The 17,772-nt window shown below is 42.1% G+C and overlaps 1 protein-coding gene across 1 annotated transcript in view; it reads left to right on the forward strand.

Moving 5' to 3' along the window:
* PTPRQ (protein tyrosine phosphatase receptor type Q) overlaps positions 1-12,420 on the forward strand; it is a 213,067-nt gene extending 200,647 nt beyond the window's left edge. The window contains exons 43-48 of the mRNA XM_060244417.1: positions 3,038-3,172; positions 3,271-3,396; positions 5,886-6,034; positions 8,703-8,838; positions 10,145-10,268; positions 11,348-12,420. Coding sequence (XP_060100400.1) covers positions 3,038-3,172; positions 3,271-3,396; positions 5,886-6,034; positions 8,703-8,838; positions 10,145-10,268; positions 11,348-11,385 — 708 coding nt within the window. The 3' untranslated portion in view covers positions 11,386-12,420. The remainder of the gene's footprint in view (positions 1-3,037; positions 3,173-3,270; positions 3,397-5,885; positions 6,035-8,702; positions 8,839-10,144; positions 10,269-11,347) is intronic.
* Positions 12,421-17,772: the final 5,352 nt, after the last annotated feature.

A 17,772-nucleotide genomic window follows, 5' to 3' on the forward strand; every position in this document is an offset into this window, starting at 1 on the left:
GGAAGCACAGGATAGAGAATGTCTGTGTGCCTAGGAGAACCTCAAATAACATTAAGTCTGGATGGTTCTAGAAGCAAGGGGGATTAAGGCAAAAATTGGAGGTCGCTGCCCCAAATATATAAGTTCCTGTGTGGCATAATTGGAAATCGTAACCATGGCAGACTGTTGTGGCAAAATGCCCACTTATGAGCTATGAATGGTCTTGGTTAATTATTCTAATGTAAGTTTTGGCTGAAATTTGAGATGCCTTTGTCAGCTCTCCAACTAGCATGACTAAATCAGGGGTGATCCTATTTTATCTGATGCTTTGTGTTCTGTGATGACCAAAGTCTTGTTTATCCGCCTTAATGGAAAACAGAAAGGCAAGCAGATCTTAGCTCCAACACAAAGATGACAGGATAATAAATATGTTCCCTTGAGGTTCCTTTCGCCTTTTAATTTTCTTTTGTAAAGAGATTATAGGCTTTCAGTTTTTGATTTGAATTAAAATAGGAGAGCAGCATAGGAAGTCAGACCCATATATCAGCTTGTGTTCCATTCATAGACAAAGCCTACAATCCTAATAACCTATTGCTGGGAGTAAGCACCATTGAATAAAATGTTATTAACTTCTGAGTAAATCTGCTCAGGATTGCAGTCATAATTTCAAAAGGAGATACTGGTTCACATTGAAGAATGATTTACTGCATCACAGATCTATACTTACTAGTCAAGTAAAATCAAGATGCTTACAGGTCAAGTAATTCACAGCTGTTAGTTATCTGATACATAATATAGAGAACAGGTGGCAGAGAGAAGCTATGTTAATCCTCTCCAGTGCAAGAGTAAGGTGAAGAACCATAACTCAGAGATCCAAATCATTGTTTGTTATATGTCCCTTCATTCTTGTGGACTAGCACCGAAAACAGGGTATTTGGACCCTGGTCCATCAGAATTTTTCTGAAAGTATTTATACTCTTGCAGGAAAACAAAGAAAAATTAATATAGTAGTATCTGCGCAAACACCTATTGAATATATCCATATATAATTCCCCTATGGTGGTGGCCAAATAGAGCTCTCCCATTGGCTTGCAGGTGCATTCCATGCACTCAATTGACTCATCATGCATCAGTCACCACCTCTGGGTTCCCATTGGCTGACTCCCCTATCCCCCGCCTACTGCGGTCCTGGGAACACTGAACAAACCATCAAAACAGTCTTACCTCAGAGACAGACACATCTCAGATGCTGCTCTGTGTCCTCTCCATCAACTTGTCTCAGAAAGGGCTGTCACTCTACTGTGGCCTCACAAAGAATTTCCTCAGAAGCCATGGTGGCCACCTCTTCCCTGTCCTTCCCTCCTCCCCATTGGGGAAGCTGTTAGCCAGAGGCTGTTGCTAGGCAACCAGTGTTGCCCTCTGCTGAATATAATGCCATAAAGTCCACCCTCTAAAGCAGTTATTTTCTCCAGGATGGGCTGAGAGATCTATTGTCTGGAGTTCAGTTGTGATCCCAGGAGATCTTCAGGCTCCTCCTGGAGGTTGGCTACCCTGAGCCTGGCAGCACCCTTGGGGTGACTTGATGCCACCTGACTGGCATGACTTAACTAGGCCTGGCTGCTTGCTCCTGTTCAGCAGCAGCCCCTCCCCATGACAGCCAGTGTGACCTAGCAGTTGTCAACTTCAGGTTGACAAATCCTGGAGATTTGAGGGGTAGAGCTTGGAGAGTGTAGTTAGAGGAGGGGTGGGACCTCAAACAGGTACAATGCCATACACTCCACCTTAAAAATCAGCCATTTCCTCCTGGGAAACCACTGTTGCCAATCTCCAGGTGAGGACTGACGATCACTTCAAATTACAACTGCTCACAAGATGGCAGAGATCATCTCCCCTGGAGGGGGGGGGAGTGAATGCCTTCACTTGGCTGGGTGGGAATACAGCAAGGGGGGGGTCGCTCGCCCAGAGCCTCTTTCTAGAGCCTGTTGTATTTTTTTTTCCACAATGGGCCTTATTCTGTGTGTGTGTGTGTGTGTGTTTGTGTGCGTGTGTGTGCATGTGTCAGGCAGATCTCTGGTTATATATAGAAATATTTATATAGAGAAATTGTACAGAAATCATGTAGAGGAAGATTTATATAATATGTTTGATTCTGAATATGGCACTAGATGTGGATTGTTAAGCCCGCAGATTAGGGCCATGTACAGAGGAAGGGATATCTTTCTGTAAACTTGGGAGAACTCCAGGTTTGCAGAAAACCTTAAATTGCGAATAACAAGGAGGCTTTTTAAAAGTTTTAAAATGCTGATATATGACATGAATTCCTCATGAAATTTTGGTAGTCATTTTGAATTGAATAGGAAATTCAGGTAATCTACAATGGTCACTGCAGCTACACTTCCATACTGGAGGTTAACTGGGGAAAGCAGAAGCAGGCAAGCAGCCAAGGCATGAAGGAAGATAAAATGTGTGGAAATAAGGAAAGAAAAATTGAGTATAGGGGGAAATGGGCACTTGAGGGAGTTAAGGAAACAGGAAAATAGAAAAGCTGCAAGTGGGAAGGAAGGGAGGAAAAGTGGCAGATAGGGGATGGGAGAAAGGGAAAGACCTAATAAAAGAAGAGAAACTGAGGGGGATGTGTTGGGGAGGGAAGGAGGAAAATAAAGGCAGGTTAGGGAAGATGATCAGCAGGGCATGAAGAGGTTCTCCCTGCAAGTCTGCATGGATCCCCTGCCTGTCAAAGGTATTGTGGTACCAAGACTATTCCTACCACCCTGTATAAATATTTTGGTAATTCCTGCTACATTTATTACTAAACGCTGTCACTTTCTAAAACCTTTAGTTAGGGACAAATTAAAATACTGTGTAAGACTGGAATGGACAAATTTATCCTGAATGCCATAAGAAACACTAAGAAATGAAAGAAAGAAAAAAGATGGTTTTCTGCAGCAGTGGAGCAGGTTTCTGCTATGAGCAGTATAGAGTTTACTTCAAATGACATTGCTACCTGAATTTATTCACCTTTTTTCTTCATCAGCATTGAGTGTTGTCTTCTCCTTAGGGTTATTTATGTCCAAATGAATTTATTGCTACTCAAGGACCATTACCAGGCACAGTGGGGGATTTCTGGAGAATGGTATGGGAAACTAGAGCAAAAACTCTTGTGATGCTTACACAGTGTTTTGAAAAAGGACGGGTAAGTAACTAGCAAATGAATTGCAAATACAATTAAAAATTGGCAATTATGCATCCAAAAAAACAGCACATGACTATTTTGTTCCATACTGGTTATAGATAAGATGTCATCAATACTGGCCTGAAGACAACATTCCAGTGACTGTGTTTGGAGATATCGTGATTACTAAATTAGTGGAAGACCATCAAACAGATTGGACCATCAGGGATCTAAAGGTTGAAAGGGTAAGGCCAGGTCTGATTAATTAGTTTTTAAAGATACTTCCACATATTGTAAAAAATCATGATTAGTCTGCTCCTACTTTTAATCCTAAACTCATCTAGCTTTCCTGAATGTTTATGGTTTCTTTATGTACAAGCTATATTAGAGTTTATTCTGCTACATAGTTGAGTGTTTCAAGACCTGTCATTTTGTTCTGCAAGGCTAGAAAATAACTAAGTATAACTTAGGAACGATTTCTCCTACTCCTATTTCAGCACAGTAGCAAACAACTAGGAATGATGAAAATGTCAAAGGTTCACAGACATTAATTGAGGCTGATTCCACATTTGGCATTTGCCTCCCTTTTGCTTGTGGTTGTTCCATGCGGACGTGATTTCCCAATTCCACACTAGAGGATTTCTCCCAGATTCAATTCCCAATCTGTTCCGTGTGTTCTGATTCCACATTACTGCTGCTCCCGGAGTTTCCCCCACAATCATAGCAATTTCCTCCTCCCTCATACATTTCCCCTTTTTTTTTTAACACACATGCATGTTCGTGTTACAACGCGATCGTCTTTGTTTGCGTTACAACGTAATGCCAGAGGCATAATACTGGCAAAGTCACATATTTTCCTTTCACCCTGCCATTGGCAGGTTATCTAAGCCCTGGGAAATCTGAGTTGGCGATCCACCATTTTTATCCACACGCGCTGAATGTTAAGCACACAGTTTTCCATTAAAAGCTATAACAAATTACAAATAGATGCATGTAGGTGGGGGGGAGATTTATGCCGAGGGGTTAAGGGAGAAAGTTTCCCCAACCTATCAAAAATATAAACCTATAAACATAATCAAATTCCCGTTCCCGTTTGAGGCCCTATGGGGGGGATCGAGAAAGGTGACAATCGTGCATCTTTAAAGTAGATCATGTAACATCGTTATTTATTTAGTTGCATTGTAATGATCTTATTTGAAAAAAAAATGTATAATAGTCAGGAGTGATTTAATCGAAGGAGGAAAGTAATCACAATGCAATGACACATTATCAAAATCATGCGGAATACCATAAAGAATGGGGGCGGGTGGAAGCAAGGGATTTATTCAGTAAAAGAAAATCGTGTTACATCATTATATTTTTTTTGCGTTGTAATGCGAAATGTGATAAGGGAGGGGTGGTGGCTCAGTGGTAGAGCATCTGCTTGGTAAGCAGAAGGTCCCAGGTTCAATCCCCGGCATCTCCAACTACAAAGGGTCCAGGCAAATAGGCTTGAAAAACCTCAGCTTGAGACCCTGGAGAGCCTCTGCTAGTCTGAGTAGACAGTACTGACTTTGATGGACCAAGGGTCTGATTCAGTAGAAGGCAGCTTCATATGTTCATATGTTTTTAAAAAATTACTTTATTTCAGGAAAATATTGGATAATTTCCAAAGGGAGTAAAATTAAGGAAGTATGATGAAATAACTGGGTGGAATCATGGGCATGGAGTTATGTGGGTGTGTTCTACTGATGTTTGACAGCGCATTGGCGTGAGTTCCGCACATAAATTTCGAGCCCCAAAACCGCATCAAAAATAAACTTCTCGCTTTTTGAGAAGCTCCTAAATTCAGGTCGACACCGCTTTGGAGGCGGGTCAAACTGCCGTCCCGGGTCAAGATATGCAGAAACCAACATCTGCTCCAGGGGAAACACAGCGCCGGAGCAAAGGCTAATGCGGAATCAGCCTGAATCTCCATATAGGTTCACACATGTATTACTCACTAGCTTTAGCATCAAGTCGATCACTTGCTTGTGTGAAGCAGGTGTAATTTAGATATATATTATACATTTACTGCATTTATATACAGCCTTTCTTCCATCACGAGCCTGAATAGCCCAGCTTAGCCCAATTTCAATAGCTTGAAAGTCAAGTACAGTCAGACACAGTTAGTACTTGGATTGGAAACTCAGGGAGGCTATACAGAGGTAGACAATGGCAAACCACCTTGACTTAATTCTTGACAAAACCCCATGGTCTTGGGGTCTTCATGAGGTGATTACGACAGAATGCAATAATTATAATTATTATGCTTTCCTTTATAGAAATCATGGTGAACTACACAGGATCACCTAAAGGTCTCCTATTGAGGCACTAAAAGATGTACACTTGTTAGGTACAACAGGTCTGCTGTGTCATGTGCCCTCCAGCCATGCTCTGAGACCATATTACAGATTAAACACAGAAGTTTTTCATGTAATCATGCAAACTACAATACTTTTTATTTAATGCTATATGACACTGAACGATGAAGTATTAAGTAAAGAACTTGTACATTTTGAATTCACTCTGGCTGCTGATTGTATCCTAAGATAATCAGGTTAAGGGTATTCTTCAAGACAAAAGGATTTAAATAAGTTTCACTAACAAATCTTACTGGAATTTATCCCTGTATAAATGTGAGCACTCAATTTATAGGTGAACATCTACTGTGAAAAGTGTAAAACAAAAATCTTTATTGTTCCATCTTTGAAAGCATGGGGATTGTATGATGGTACGCCAGTGTAATTTCACTTCTTGGCCTGAACATGGAGTACCTGAAACAGCTGCATCATTAACTCGTTTTGTAAAGCTGATCCGTGCTAGCCGAGCACATGACAATACACCTATAGTTGTTCATTGCAGGTAAGTGGAGATTTCAGTAGAAAGTAATAAGAATAAATAGTAATAACGTTAACTGGAAAGCTAAGAATACACAGAAACACTCTTTCATAAGGGGATCTTCAAATTTTGTGGAGAAGGGATCTTTGGTCTGTGTTTGAAATGTATGCAAACTTGGGCAATACATCAAAAAGGGATTTGGAGTATCAAACAGTGAGGGAGGCAGTACTTGAATTCTTATCTTTATAGAATGTATAAACATAAAAGAAAATGCAGGAAAATATGAGGGTAGGTTGAAAAAGCAATCAAAAATACTAAATTTAAGGGAATGAATGAGCTATGAGCAGCTAGAAGATCTGTAAAATCACACAAGCATTTGGAAAATTAGCAACAGTAAGCAAATCAGATGATTCCTTGTGGAAGCCATCCCAGGTATACTAAATGTTTCCTCCCTTGAGCTAGTCCAGAGTTGGAACCCACCTTCAGTGTTGCTATGAGACTACAGTGTCTCCAGAAAGGTAGTAAAGAGGAAGGGTATGTTGGAGGGAGGGGATTGAGGTTTTTATCTCTGAATGGCACTCAGAGTGGGGGAAGGGAAGGATCGGATTCGGATCAGGGAGATACCCTGAAGTGTCCGTAGTGGAGGGACAATCTTGGTGATCATATTGAATCTTTGAACTAAACCTTGTTATGTAGTGGTGGAGGAGCAGTCTGGGGTGGAACTGAATCCAGTTTACTTATGAAAAGATGCCACCTTTATTGTATTTTTCCTGGGGGGAAATCCTACTCAATTTTTTTGATCATCTCTGCACTTGTGGGGAGGAGTCAGAATCCTAGATGGTGCCAGGTAATGGGGAAGGTGGGATTTTTCTGGGAAGGATGTCTAGGTTACCTGAATGGCAATCCTGATTAATGCCTGTTACCAAAGGTCAGGACTTGGAGATGGGTTATGTCCCTGGCTTTATTTAGGATTAGATTTCTAGGCTTATTTAGGATTAGATTTCTGCATTACAATATTTCTGTATTGTAATGCAGAGTCCTGGGTGGTCATAAAAGGTTTATTATTGTCTTGCAAACCTCTATTGGTAATCATGACCAGAATTTTGATGCGTCCTCAAGGAGCCAAAGACTGGAGCTCTTGTCAGGATATGTCCAAGCTACCAAGGGAACTTGGCTACTCCCATGTGAGTCAGTTTCCCAGTTGCCTGTAGCTCAATATTGCCACTGGACTGTTTTATTGCATTTGTGGGAAGACCAGTCCAAAGCCCAGCAGCACTTGTGCATTGCTAATGGTGGCATAGAGTCAGTTTTGGGTTTACAAGACAGCAATAGCAATGATTGGAATGGAATCGCTCCTGATTGCACTGGCAGGATTATATACTATCACACCTTGAATATAACCCTTTCTATACTATGCATACTAATCCTGTGCTGACTTTTTAAGAGACAAGTGTTACCAACTGTTAAGGTTATGGAGCCAGAACATTGTAGGTAAATATTGTAAATGAGACAGGGATCAGCTGTCTCTTGTCTGTGCGGGTGCATTATCCTGCATCCCCAGTTAGAGAAACTGAGTTTCTGTAGTAATTCTGAGCAGAGCACAGTTAGCAATATGCTGCGTTAATTCTCCACCTTAGCTGCTTGTATGAAGTGCTGCTTGTACAAAGTGGTGATAAGAGCTCTAGATAAATACTATCTATCTAGAGCTCTTATCACTAAAGTCTTTTTATGTCTCTCTCTTCTCTGTGGTGTTCTAAGAGTGTCCAACATGAGTCTAGAGAAATATAGCCTCATACCATGTACTAAGTCATCTGAGCTATGGGTGTACTGGCAGATTTACAGTGTCCTAAGCTGCACTATGGCTGGGTCAGGTGTGTATTTGTTTTTTTTTCTTTCCCATTGAGATCAATTGTCCTGCAAGTGTTTATATTTACACTGCCTCTTTCATGGCATAACATTATGCAAGTACTGGGGCAGGGCATGGATTGAGAAGCATTAGGAAGCACCATTCCTCTCTGACTCTAAGCCATCACAGTCACAGTGCATCACTATCACCAGTTCCTCGCTAGGAGTTGCTCCACCCCGGGCTTCTGCTTTCTTTGGCTCAAGTGATCAATTCCCCACCAGCTGCTGCGTGGGTGCATTTTGATCTGTGGCTCCCTCCAATTTCCCTCATGGTTTCTTCCCCCCTCCCTTTTTAGAGCAAGAAACCCTGAGGGAAATTGGAGGGAGCCATGGATCAAAATACACCTGCACAGCAACTGGAGGGGAATTGATCTCTTGAGTTGGGGAAAGCAGAAGCCAAGGAGGAGAGCAACTGCTAGTGAGGAACTGGTCTATGACAATATATTTCCATGTTACTCAGTGCAGGGACTTACTTACCATCCTAATCTGTAAGGTTGCCAACCTCCAGATGGGCCTGGATTTCTCCTGAAATTACAACTGATCTCCAGACTACAAAAATAGTTCCCTAGGAGGAAATCGCCATGTCAGATGGTGGCCTCTATGGTGTTATATCTCTGCTGAGTTCCTTCCCTTCAGCAGACTCCATCCTGCCCAAGCACCACCTCCAAATCTCCTGGAATTTTCCAAGCTGGAGTTGGCAACTCTACTAATTGGTTCCAGGTTGGTCTTAGTAGTTCATCCTTAGACTTACAGGTGCAATAATTGATTCACCATTTGTTCTTTATAGTGCTGGAGTTGGAAGAACTGGAGTTTACATTGCCCTTGATCATTTAACACAGCACATAAATGACCATGACTTCGTGGACATATATGGACTTGTAGCTGAGCTGAGAACAGAAAGAATGTGTACAGTACAGAATTTGGTAAGCTATTTTAGAGCCTGTTCGGTAGCATAGCTCTCACAATCAGCAGCTGAGAGGGTAAACTTGTCTCTGGTGTTGGACTGCACCACTTCAGAACAGCAGATAGCAGCTTGCATGATGGAATGCTGCCCCCTTGAAAAAACATTGCTGCACATAGAACACTGGCATGACAGCTGTAAGGCTGGGCCAGGGCAGTCATGCTTACAGTATGGAATGTAATTTTCCTTCTTGATGGAAGATAGCAAAAAGAATGGACAGTCTCTTTTATGGCTCATCGATTTCTGGTCTCCATTCCTAAAAAACACATGATTCAGTGGGTTTTGCTATCCAGTGCCACAGAGGAAAGATAGATAGATAGATAGATAGATAGATAGATAGATAGATAGATAGATAGATAGATAGATAGATAGATAGATAGATAGATAGATAGATAGATAGATAGATAGATAGATAGATAGATCGAATAATCTTTCATTTAAAAAAAACTAAAGTCACATTGATGTGACATGTCTGGTAAAGGATTTTGTTCTACTATTCTGCATTATTGTTTTATACAAATCAAACGTGATGAGTGTTCCTCTCATTAGAGTGGACTCCTTTTTCTTCCTTTTTCATTATAAAAAAACATTGGATTAAAATCCAGATACTGAATTACAGAAGACAGCCAATTGGAACCTTGTTTGATTTTTTCCCCCTTAACCTTACTGTTATTTACTTACTGCTAAGATAGGATCCCTGTGCAGACACTATATTGGCATTTCATTCGTGTGGAGTTGGAGGCTGTCAGCTCCACTTTGAGGAGTGCAATACATTCAGTTACTGTATTGTGTGAATGCATGGATGTTCCTTGCATGTACAACTATACCTATCCGAGGGATGGGAGGGTGGGCCAAGTTGTCCAATTCTGGAAAGATGGTGAGTAGGGGCAGCACAGTTTCCTAAATAGTGCCAGGGCACACCCCACCCCCACACGCCAACAGTTCATTGATAGACCCAGCGTTGTGTCGGGCAGGCCCCAGCTTCCTGCACTTGCAACCAGCTAGCAAGGATCCACCCAGCAAGGATCACCATGGCTGCCCCCACTCTGATCCCCTCCCCACAGCACTGCAAGCATGATCCTGCCTGAGTCCCAGCCCTAGCTTCTTTAACATTCTCTGTGTACATATTCCAAAATTTTGTCACAGCATTTTACCATCAGAAGCAAGTTATCCATTCATCAATCATCTCAAGCATTTTAATTGATAATTTGGAGTATAAATATTTTAAATAAATAATCTGAATACCCTTTCATTTTTACCTTTCACAGGCACAGTATATATTTTTGCACCAGTGTGTTTTAGATTTGTTGACCGTGAAAAGGAGCAGCCAGCCACTATGTTTTGTAAATTATTCAGTACTGCAAAAGATGGACTCTTTAGATGCCATGGAAGGTAAGTAAATATATTTTATGGGTTTTTTTTAATATAAGAAATTTTATAAACTGCCTTTCAACACATGATTCCCAAGGCAGCTTTAAAAGATCAAAGTAAAATACAAGAAGACAACAAGGAAAGCACTTTAATAGATCACTAAGACCAGTACATTGGTAATATAACCATAACAACTGGGGATGAGTTAATTTCTGCAGCTCTGTTCTATTTAGGATTATTTCTGGGGGGTTGATTTGAAGAGCTTTTGTTGAAGTTCGTGGATTTCATCAGAGGAACATCAGCAGTGAACAGGGAATGATTCCATGCCTTTCTTATGACCCACTAGCCTACTCATTTTTCCCATCAGTGTCTGTGGAGAATTACAGTGGTTCTGCACAGGTGTCAAGAGTCAGAGCTCAGAAGTGCATGCTTGTGGGCTTTCAGAAAAGCACAGGTTTGCTTCTGAGAGCAGAGAAGTACCTACTTCTGTACATGCGTCTGTGTTCTCAGAAGTGAGTCAAGCACTTGGAGAACCATCTCTAAGCACCAAAAATTGAGTCTTGGGTTCAGACTTAATAGGACTGCTCATCAGAAGTCCCTTGGGTATGATATAATGAGCAGCCTAAAGGAACAGGGAACCGTTTAAAAATTACAAAATCCAGTATAATCTGATTTGGTAATAATCTATAATAAAAACCAAAGCAGATCTAAATGTTCCTTTCATTATATATAATTGTCAAGGGGCAGTTGTTTGACCAGATTTCATTAGTAATCTTTGAGAAATGCCCCGGTCTATATTTTATGCATCCTACTCAAATTGGCAATTAGTGAAGTTCAGCCTGTCTAGAGTCATAAATTTACAGAAGAAACAAAGAAGTACCACTCTACATTATACTCTCCCATTACTCTGGATAATCCAGAACACAAACTAACATGGACAGCAAGATTAAACAAGAAGTCACAGTGGTACTTGTAGATCAGAAAGCTTCAGACAATTCCCATCATCCTTGTTTTGCTTGTAGAGTTTGCGCTAAATATCACATGCAATCTATTACATTCTTAAAAGCTTCAGTTAATACTTATATCTATTTCTTTTGTAGGTGATGTGGAACTTGAGTGGGAAGAAACTACAATGTAACTACTACAAGAATGAAACCTTGTTATGTTTCCAGAAATATCAGGGGCCAAAACAACCCCCTTGTTAGAATTAATTAAAAACAAAGTGCACGTTTTTGTAAAGACAAAAACTTTGTTCTCTTTATATGCCTTCATAAATATTATAAATTATTAAATGATACTTTTGTACAGAGCAGAAACCTATTATTGTACTAATACATCATTTACCATATACAAACCATCAATTGTTAGTAAAATATGATTAATTGAAACCTGAACATTTAGTGCTGCTTTTGTCCCCTGGATTTTATTGGATATCATAGTAGAATTCCATGTTGCAAAACAGGCCTAGAACTGCTGCTTCTCCATGTCCCTTTTTCATGACTTCAAGGTAATATTTGGTATGGTACAAACGATACATAATCCACACTGTTTTCCCCTGGCCTCACAATTAATTATATGAGACAGAAAGTGAAATGCAAGGCATATGAAAGGCATGAACTGCCTTTTCTGGGTGAAGGCATGGGTCTTTGATTAAAAGTTTTAAATATAAACATTCCATTTAATTCAAAACAACTTTTTAATACATCCTAAATGAGCCAAATGTAATGTAAAGCATTCACATTCCTCAGGTGTACATAGTACTCTGTGTGAATTTGTTGAACTTTTTGTTGTTAATTTGTGTGTGAAAACTGCCATCCCTCAGTTGTACTAAATTAGCTTTCTATGGAAGATATAGTAAACTCAGTGGATGACCTGCAGGATTGTCACAATAACATTTCTTGAAATGTATTGTCTTGTGCTTTGTCTCTTTGTTTTATGGATCCTGGAATGCCATCTTATGATGCTGAACAGCTGAAAACTCATCCCCTGTCATTATGGGGATGAGTTATATACAGTAGACAATAGGTTTTCAAGGCCACTTGCTTGAGGCAAAGTGTGACAGAAGTTGTTAGATTTCTCATTCTGTTTTGTAATGCATTTAGTTATATCTCAAGGATGAAAATTATGTGTCACATTCCTGTTACTTTTCTTATGCTGAAAAAAAGAAATAAAGTTTTACATTTTTATTATACAACATAACCTTTAGTAATCTGTTATATCATGAATACCAGTGATTCTCAGACTTTTTTGAAATGTCAGAGTAGGGCTCCTTAGGCTAGTAGAAGACTTCAAGTTGCTGGGCCACTGTACTTTTTGGGTCCCACTTGCAAATAACTCCATACTACTTCGCCCTTTCATAGTTTTAAAAAACAAAACAGAAATGTCATGTCAGTTAGCATTGAACAAGCTTATATTCTATTTTTCATATTCAGTGTTCAAACAACAAGAAGCTAAATTTCATAACCATTTTGCAGAGGCAAATCCAAATTTGTCTTCCAGTTCACCCTACTCCTCCTCTTCCTCTTTTCTGTCCTTGCAGCCCACTAAGGAGAAGTTACAATCTATTTGGCAGTTCTGACCCTCAGCCTGAGAACTACTATAATTCTTTTAGTTGTTTCTGTGCATAGTCTGTTCAAACAGAAATTGTAGGACTAAAGCCCTATACATATGACCCTGATAACTGGGATAGAGTCAACACACATACAGCTTGATAAGCATAAGCACTCTGTGCACACATTTTACAAAGTTGTTACTTGTTTGTTTATATACCAGATTCATATCCCACCTTTATGTTCTATCAGGGCTACACAAGTGGCTAACAGTTGCTTTGCATGAGAGCTAGCATGGTGTAGTGGTTAAAGAGTTGGACGAGGACCTGGAAAACCCAGGTTCTAATCCCCACTCTGTCATGGAAACTTGCTGGATGACCTTGGGCAAGTCACACACTCTCAGCCTAACCTACCTCACACACTGTTGTGAGTTTAAAATGGAGTAGAGGAGAACAATGTAAGCTGCTTTGGGTCCCCATGGGGTGGAACAGTGAGGTATAAATAAATAGATAACACACGATTTTATAAAGCTCTGCTCAAGCTTTATTGTAACAAGTCGAAGATTCTAATAACCATCTGTGGTCAGCTAAATCTGTGAATGGGGGCTAAATGGAGGCTAAAGAGATTTTTCAGCAAACTTGGAGAACTCTGTGCTTGCACAGAAAACGTACTTACATCTGGTGGTCAATAGCAGTGGCACACCAGGGAGCTGTGCCAGATCCAGTGGCTGTGCAGCCTGGGGCTCTGTGCTGGGCCCAGTGGCAGCACAACCCAGGGCTCCATGATAGGCCCAGCAACAGCCACACAGCTCAGGAGCCATGCTGGGCATGCCACCACTGGCACAGCCTGGGAGCTGTACTAGGCATGCTGCTGCAGCCAAAGCATAGAAGTCATGCTGGTCATGCTGCCATCGGTACAGCCCCAGAGCCTAGCTGGGTCCAGCAGTGGTAGCACAGCCCAGGGAGAGCCTGGGGGCTGTGCCAGCCTTAGTGGCAGCTGCTAGAGATTCCAGCAGCACTCTTTCCACAACCCCGGACTCTGCACTGGGCCTGGCAGTGCCACAGCCCAGGAGCTGCACTGGGCCCAGCAGCAGCACAGCCAAGGGGAATCTCGAGGGCCACCCCAGGCATAGTGGTGGCTGCCGAACAGTCCAGGACCTGGTGACAGTTGCCTGAGAACCTGGGATTTGCACTGGGGGCAAGAGAGTGGAGGGAAAGATGGGATTTCCTCCCTCTGCAAGTCTCATGGGCCCCAATTTGTATATTTGTAAAAGACAAAACATTTGTGTTCCTGCATGAATTGGTAAAATGTCTTTGGCTATTCTTCAGCAAACAAGTCTTGTATAGGAAACATAGACAAGAAGTCACTGTTGACAATGCTAAAATTTTGCAAAACTTCACATACTTCTGAAACAAAAAAAAACACCCTAAGCAGTCTCAGTGTGATGGGGGGAAAGGCCTCAAGCAATGATGCACTGCAAATATTGCCTTTCTGAAAGACTAACTGTAAATGTTACCTGTCAGCCTATATGAATAACAATTCTTTTTAATGGTGAACAGGAGGAAGAGGTGATGCCCACAGTTGCTCATATCCCTGGCAAGTTGTTTTGTGCAGCTTCTATATCATCTGTTTTTTTTTAAACGCACACACCCACCATTTATTTTATATGTATTTTCAAGTAGTTGACAAGTTGCTTTAGGGATTGCTTGTATACAGTTTTATTTATATTTGGTAACAGTAGATTGCTTTTATAAACACACTAGGAGTTAGGCCTGTTGTGAAGAAAAATACAATGTGCTCTAGAAAGAGGCTCTGAGTGAGTGCCTACCCACCTTTGCTGTCTTCCCACCCACCCAAGTGAAGGCATTCATACCCACCCACCTCTAGGGGAGCTGATCTCAGTCATCTGGAGAACAGTTGTAATTCTGAGTGAGCTCTAGTCCTCACCTGAAGATTAGCAACAGTGGTTCCCTAGGAGGAAACGGCATTTTATCTGTCTGAAGTCCCACCCCTCCTCAAACCCTACCCTCTGCAGGCACCATGCCTTAAATCTCCAGGAATTTCACAACCTGGAGTTGGCAACCATATCTCCTTCCCTTTATTTCCCCTCTTGAGTTCAGCTTTCCATTGCCTTCCCCCTCCCTGTAGCCTCTACATAGGAAAAGTGCAGTCTTTCTCCACAGTGGGGGCAGGGACCAAAGCAGTTTACATTGTTTTTCTCCCCCCCCCCCCTTTGACCTGAACAGCAACCTGTGAGGTAGGTGAGGCTGGAAGTGTGTGACTGGTCAAAATCACCAGGTCAGCTTCCACAGCAAGAACCTGGGTCTGGCAGACCCCGCTTTGAAGCCCTAACTCCTATGTCCTCCTCAGACTCCACCACAGAATCTCTAGGGATTTCCCATCAAACTGGAAAGTGAAGGCATTCACTCCCCCCCACACCACAAGGGGAGCCGATCTCTGCCATCTGGATTCCAGAAAACAGATCTCTCTCCCCATCCCAGTTGGTTGTATTTTACTGACAGAATCAGCTTTGCTAGCTAGCAACAGCCACTCAGACAGGAGACAGGAGTGGACTCAAGTAATGGCATGCAAGTACTCTTGATTGATAGTATGACTGACCAAAGGCTGATACCCCACAGTCCCGCCGATCAGTGTTCCCTCTAAGCTGAGTTAGTATGAACTAGCTTACAGATTTTTAGCCTCCAGTTCACACATTTTTGTCTTAGCTCAGGAAAAATAGCCCCAGAGGAAAAATGGCCCCAGTACTGTAAAAATTGCACTGGCTACCAGTCAAGTACTTGATCTGTTTCAAGGTCTTAGTTTCAAAATTTAAAACCTTACACAGCCTGGGACCAACATACCTACAGGACCGCCTCTCCCCATATGTGCCCCGAAGATCATTAAGATCTGGTTCACAACATCTACTGACTGTCCCTGGCCCAAAGGATGTCCGACTTGTCTCAACCAGAGCCAAGGCTTTTTTGGCCTTGAGCCCAGTCTGGTGGAATCAGCTCCCCACAGAAATCCAGGCCCTTACTGATTTGTTACCTTTCTGTTGGGACTGTAAAATAGGCCTTTGGTTGAGGCAACAGGTGTCCTAGCCTATCCCATTGGCTGGCCTTCTTTGCTGCAATACCATCTGATTGCTATACCATCAGCCATTGTATTTTTAGATGATCAGTACACTGAATTGTAGAATGCGCCTAATTGAAACCGCCATCTAAGGTCTATAACTTGCCTATTATTTTATTGTACTGTGTTATATTGTTTTGATTTTAATTGTAAGTTTTAATTGTTGTTTTATGTATGTTGTCATTCACCCTGAGCCCATTTCAGGAAAGGGCGGAATATAAATTAACTAACTAAATAATAAATAAATAATTTATGCAGCAGCTCACAACTTTAATGCCAGTAGCTCACAAAGTAGAATTTTTGCTTATAAGATTCCATAGCTTAGACCAAGCCCCAACCAATCAAGATGGTCATATTTGCCACCACGACAGGAGAATTATTGCTAAAAGGTAATATTAGTCTAATAATCTCTAGTCTTGCATACAAGTGTTATTTTTTATGAGAATTGTCAAGTTCCCATGTAACTTCTACCCTGGACAGTGCAATATCTTATATCAACGGGTTTAAAGCATAAGCTATGCTTATGACTTTTCCTATATGCACCAGAGGCCTTTCTGTATTCTTTTGCTTTCTGTAATCTTTTGCTAATCCTGTTTAGGGCTTTGAAGGTTAATACCAGACCCTTGAACCTGATCCAGTATTCAATCTGGAGTTAGTGCAACTGGCAGAGCATCAGTTGAATATGGTTTCTAAAAGAATAGGATTGCCAAGTCCCTCCACTGCACGTGGCATGATAACATCACCCAGAAGTGACAATCTTCTTTGTGGTCTCTGTGCTTCACACTGTTGGGATCTACGGCACCTGCACCAACTCCAACGGTGTTTCTCTAAGCTTCTGCGAGGGTCTTGGCGCCCTCCCACTGAGCATGCCCAGGAACTTTACAGCACCAGAGGGGGCACCCAGATCCCACCAGTTCTTCTCTGACCACGCTCATGAGAGGAAGCTCTCCATTTCGCTCCGGTCGGTACTTTTTCTTCTCTTAAAAAAAAAAAGATTATTGTAGTGTTAGTTGTTAGTTTTTTCCAGTCCAGGTAGTTAGAATCCAAGTTTTTTTCCTTCTTCAGCCCCACCGCTGGGCCCGTTGGCCTATGTGGGGGTGCTTCAAGCGCTGTTCCCAATGCGGGAGCAAGCTCACCCCCACAGACGAGCATTCCCTCTGCCTCTTCTGTCTCGGCGAGGGACATCGTGCAGATACATGCCCGCATTGCCAAAAGTTCAGAAGGGAAACACAGAAGAATCGAGCGGCAAGACGCCGAACAGCCCTCATTGAATCTGCTCTCATCCCCCGACCAATGGATGAAGCATCCACTCTTGAGGGCTCCCTGGCATCGGCGGTAGCTACTTCCCGCCTAACTATGCCAGCTAAGTCATCTGCCTCAACCAAGATGGCATCGACTTCGAACCCAGCTGCATCGAGCAAGTTGACATCGAACCGACAGTCGTCAGCCTCTCAGTCCTCCACTTCTTTGTTGACAAAAAAAGTGGAAGAAGGACAAACACCCCCACAAAGAGCACTCCAAGAAGCGTCGGACCTCCTCCACACCGGAGGATTCTGCATCACTCCAGCTCACTCCACATCAACTGGACCCTTTGGTTTCGGAGTCCAGACCCCTGAAAATCTTACAGACGCCAACCCATTGGGTGAACTCCCCAGTTCGCAGACAGGACATGACCCTGGACTCTACTGAGAATGATGACATAGACCTCACCCAGCAAAGTGCAGCCTCGTCCAATTCGGCTGCAACCACTCCCGCCGGATCTTCCATCAGAGACCCCCCAGAGCAGGAACCTGTCGACCATCCACTAGAGCCAAGGATACCTCTCGACGATCAGCCGAGACTGG

Source organism: Heteronotia binoei, chromosome 8 (assembly GCF_032191835.1).
Source record: "Heteronotia binoei isolate CCM8104 ecotype False Entrance Well chromosome 8, APGP_CSIRO_Hbin_v1, whole genome shotgun sequence".
Taxonomy (NCBI): domain Eukaryota; kingdom Metazoa; phylum Chordata; class Lepidosauria; order Squamata; family Gekkonidae; genus Heteronotia; species Heteronotia binoei.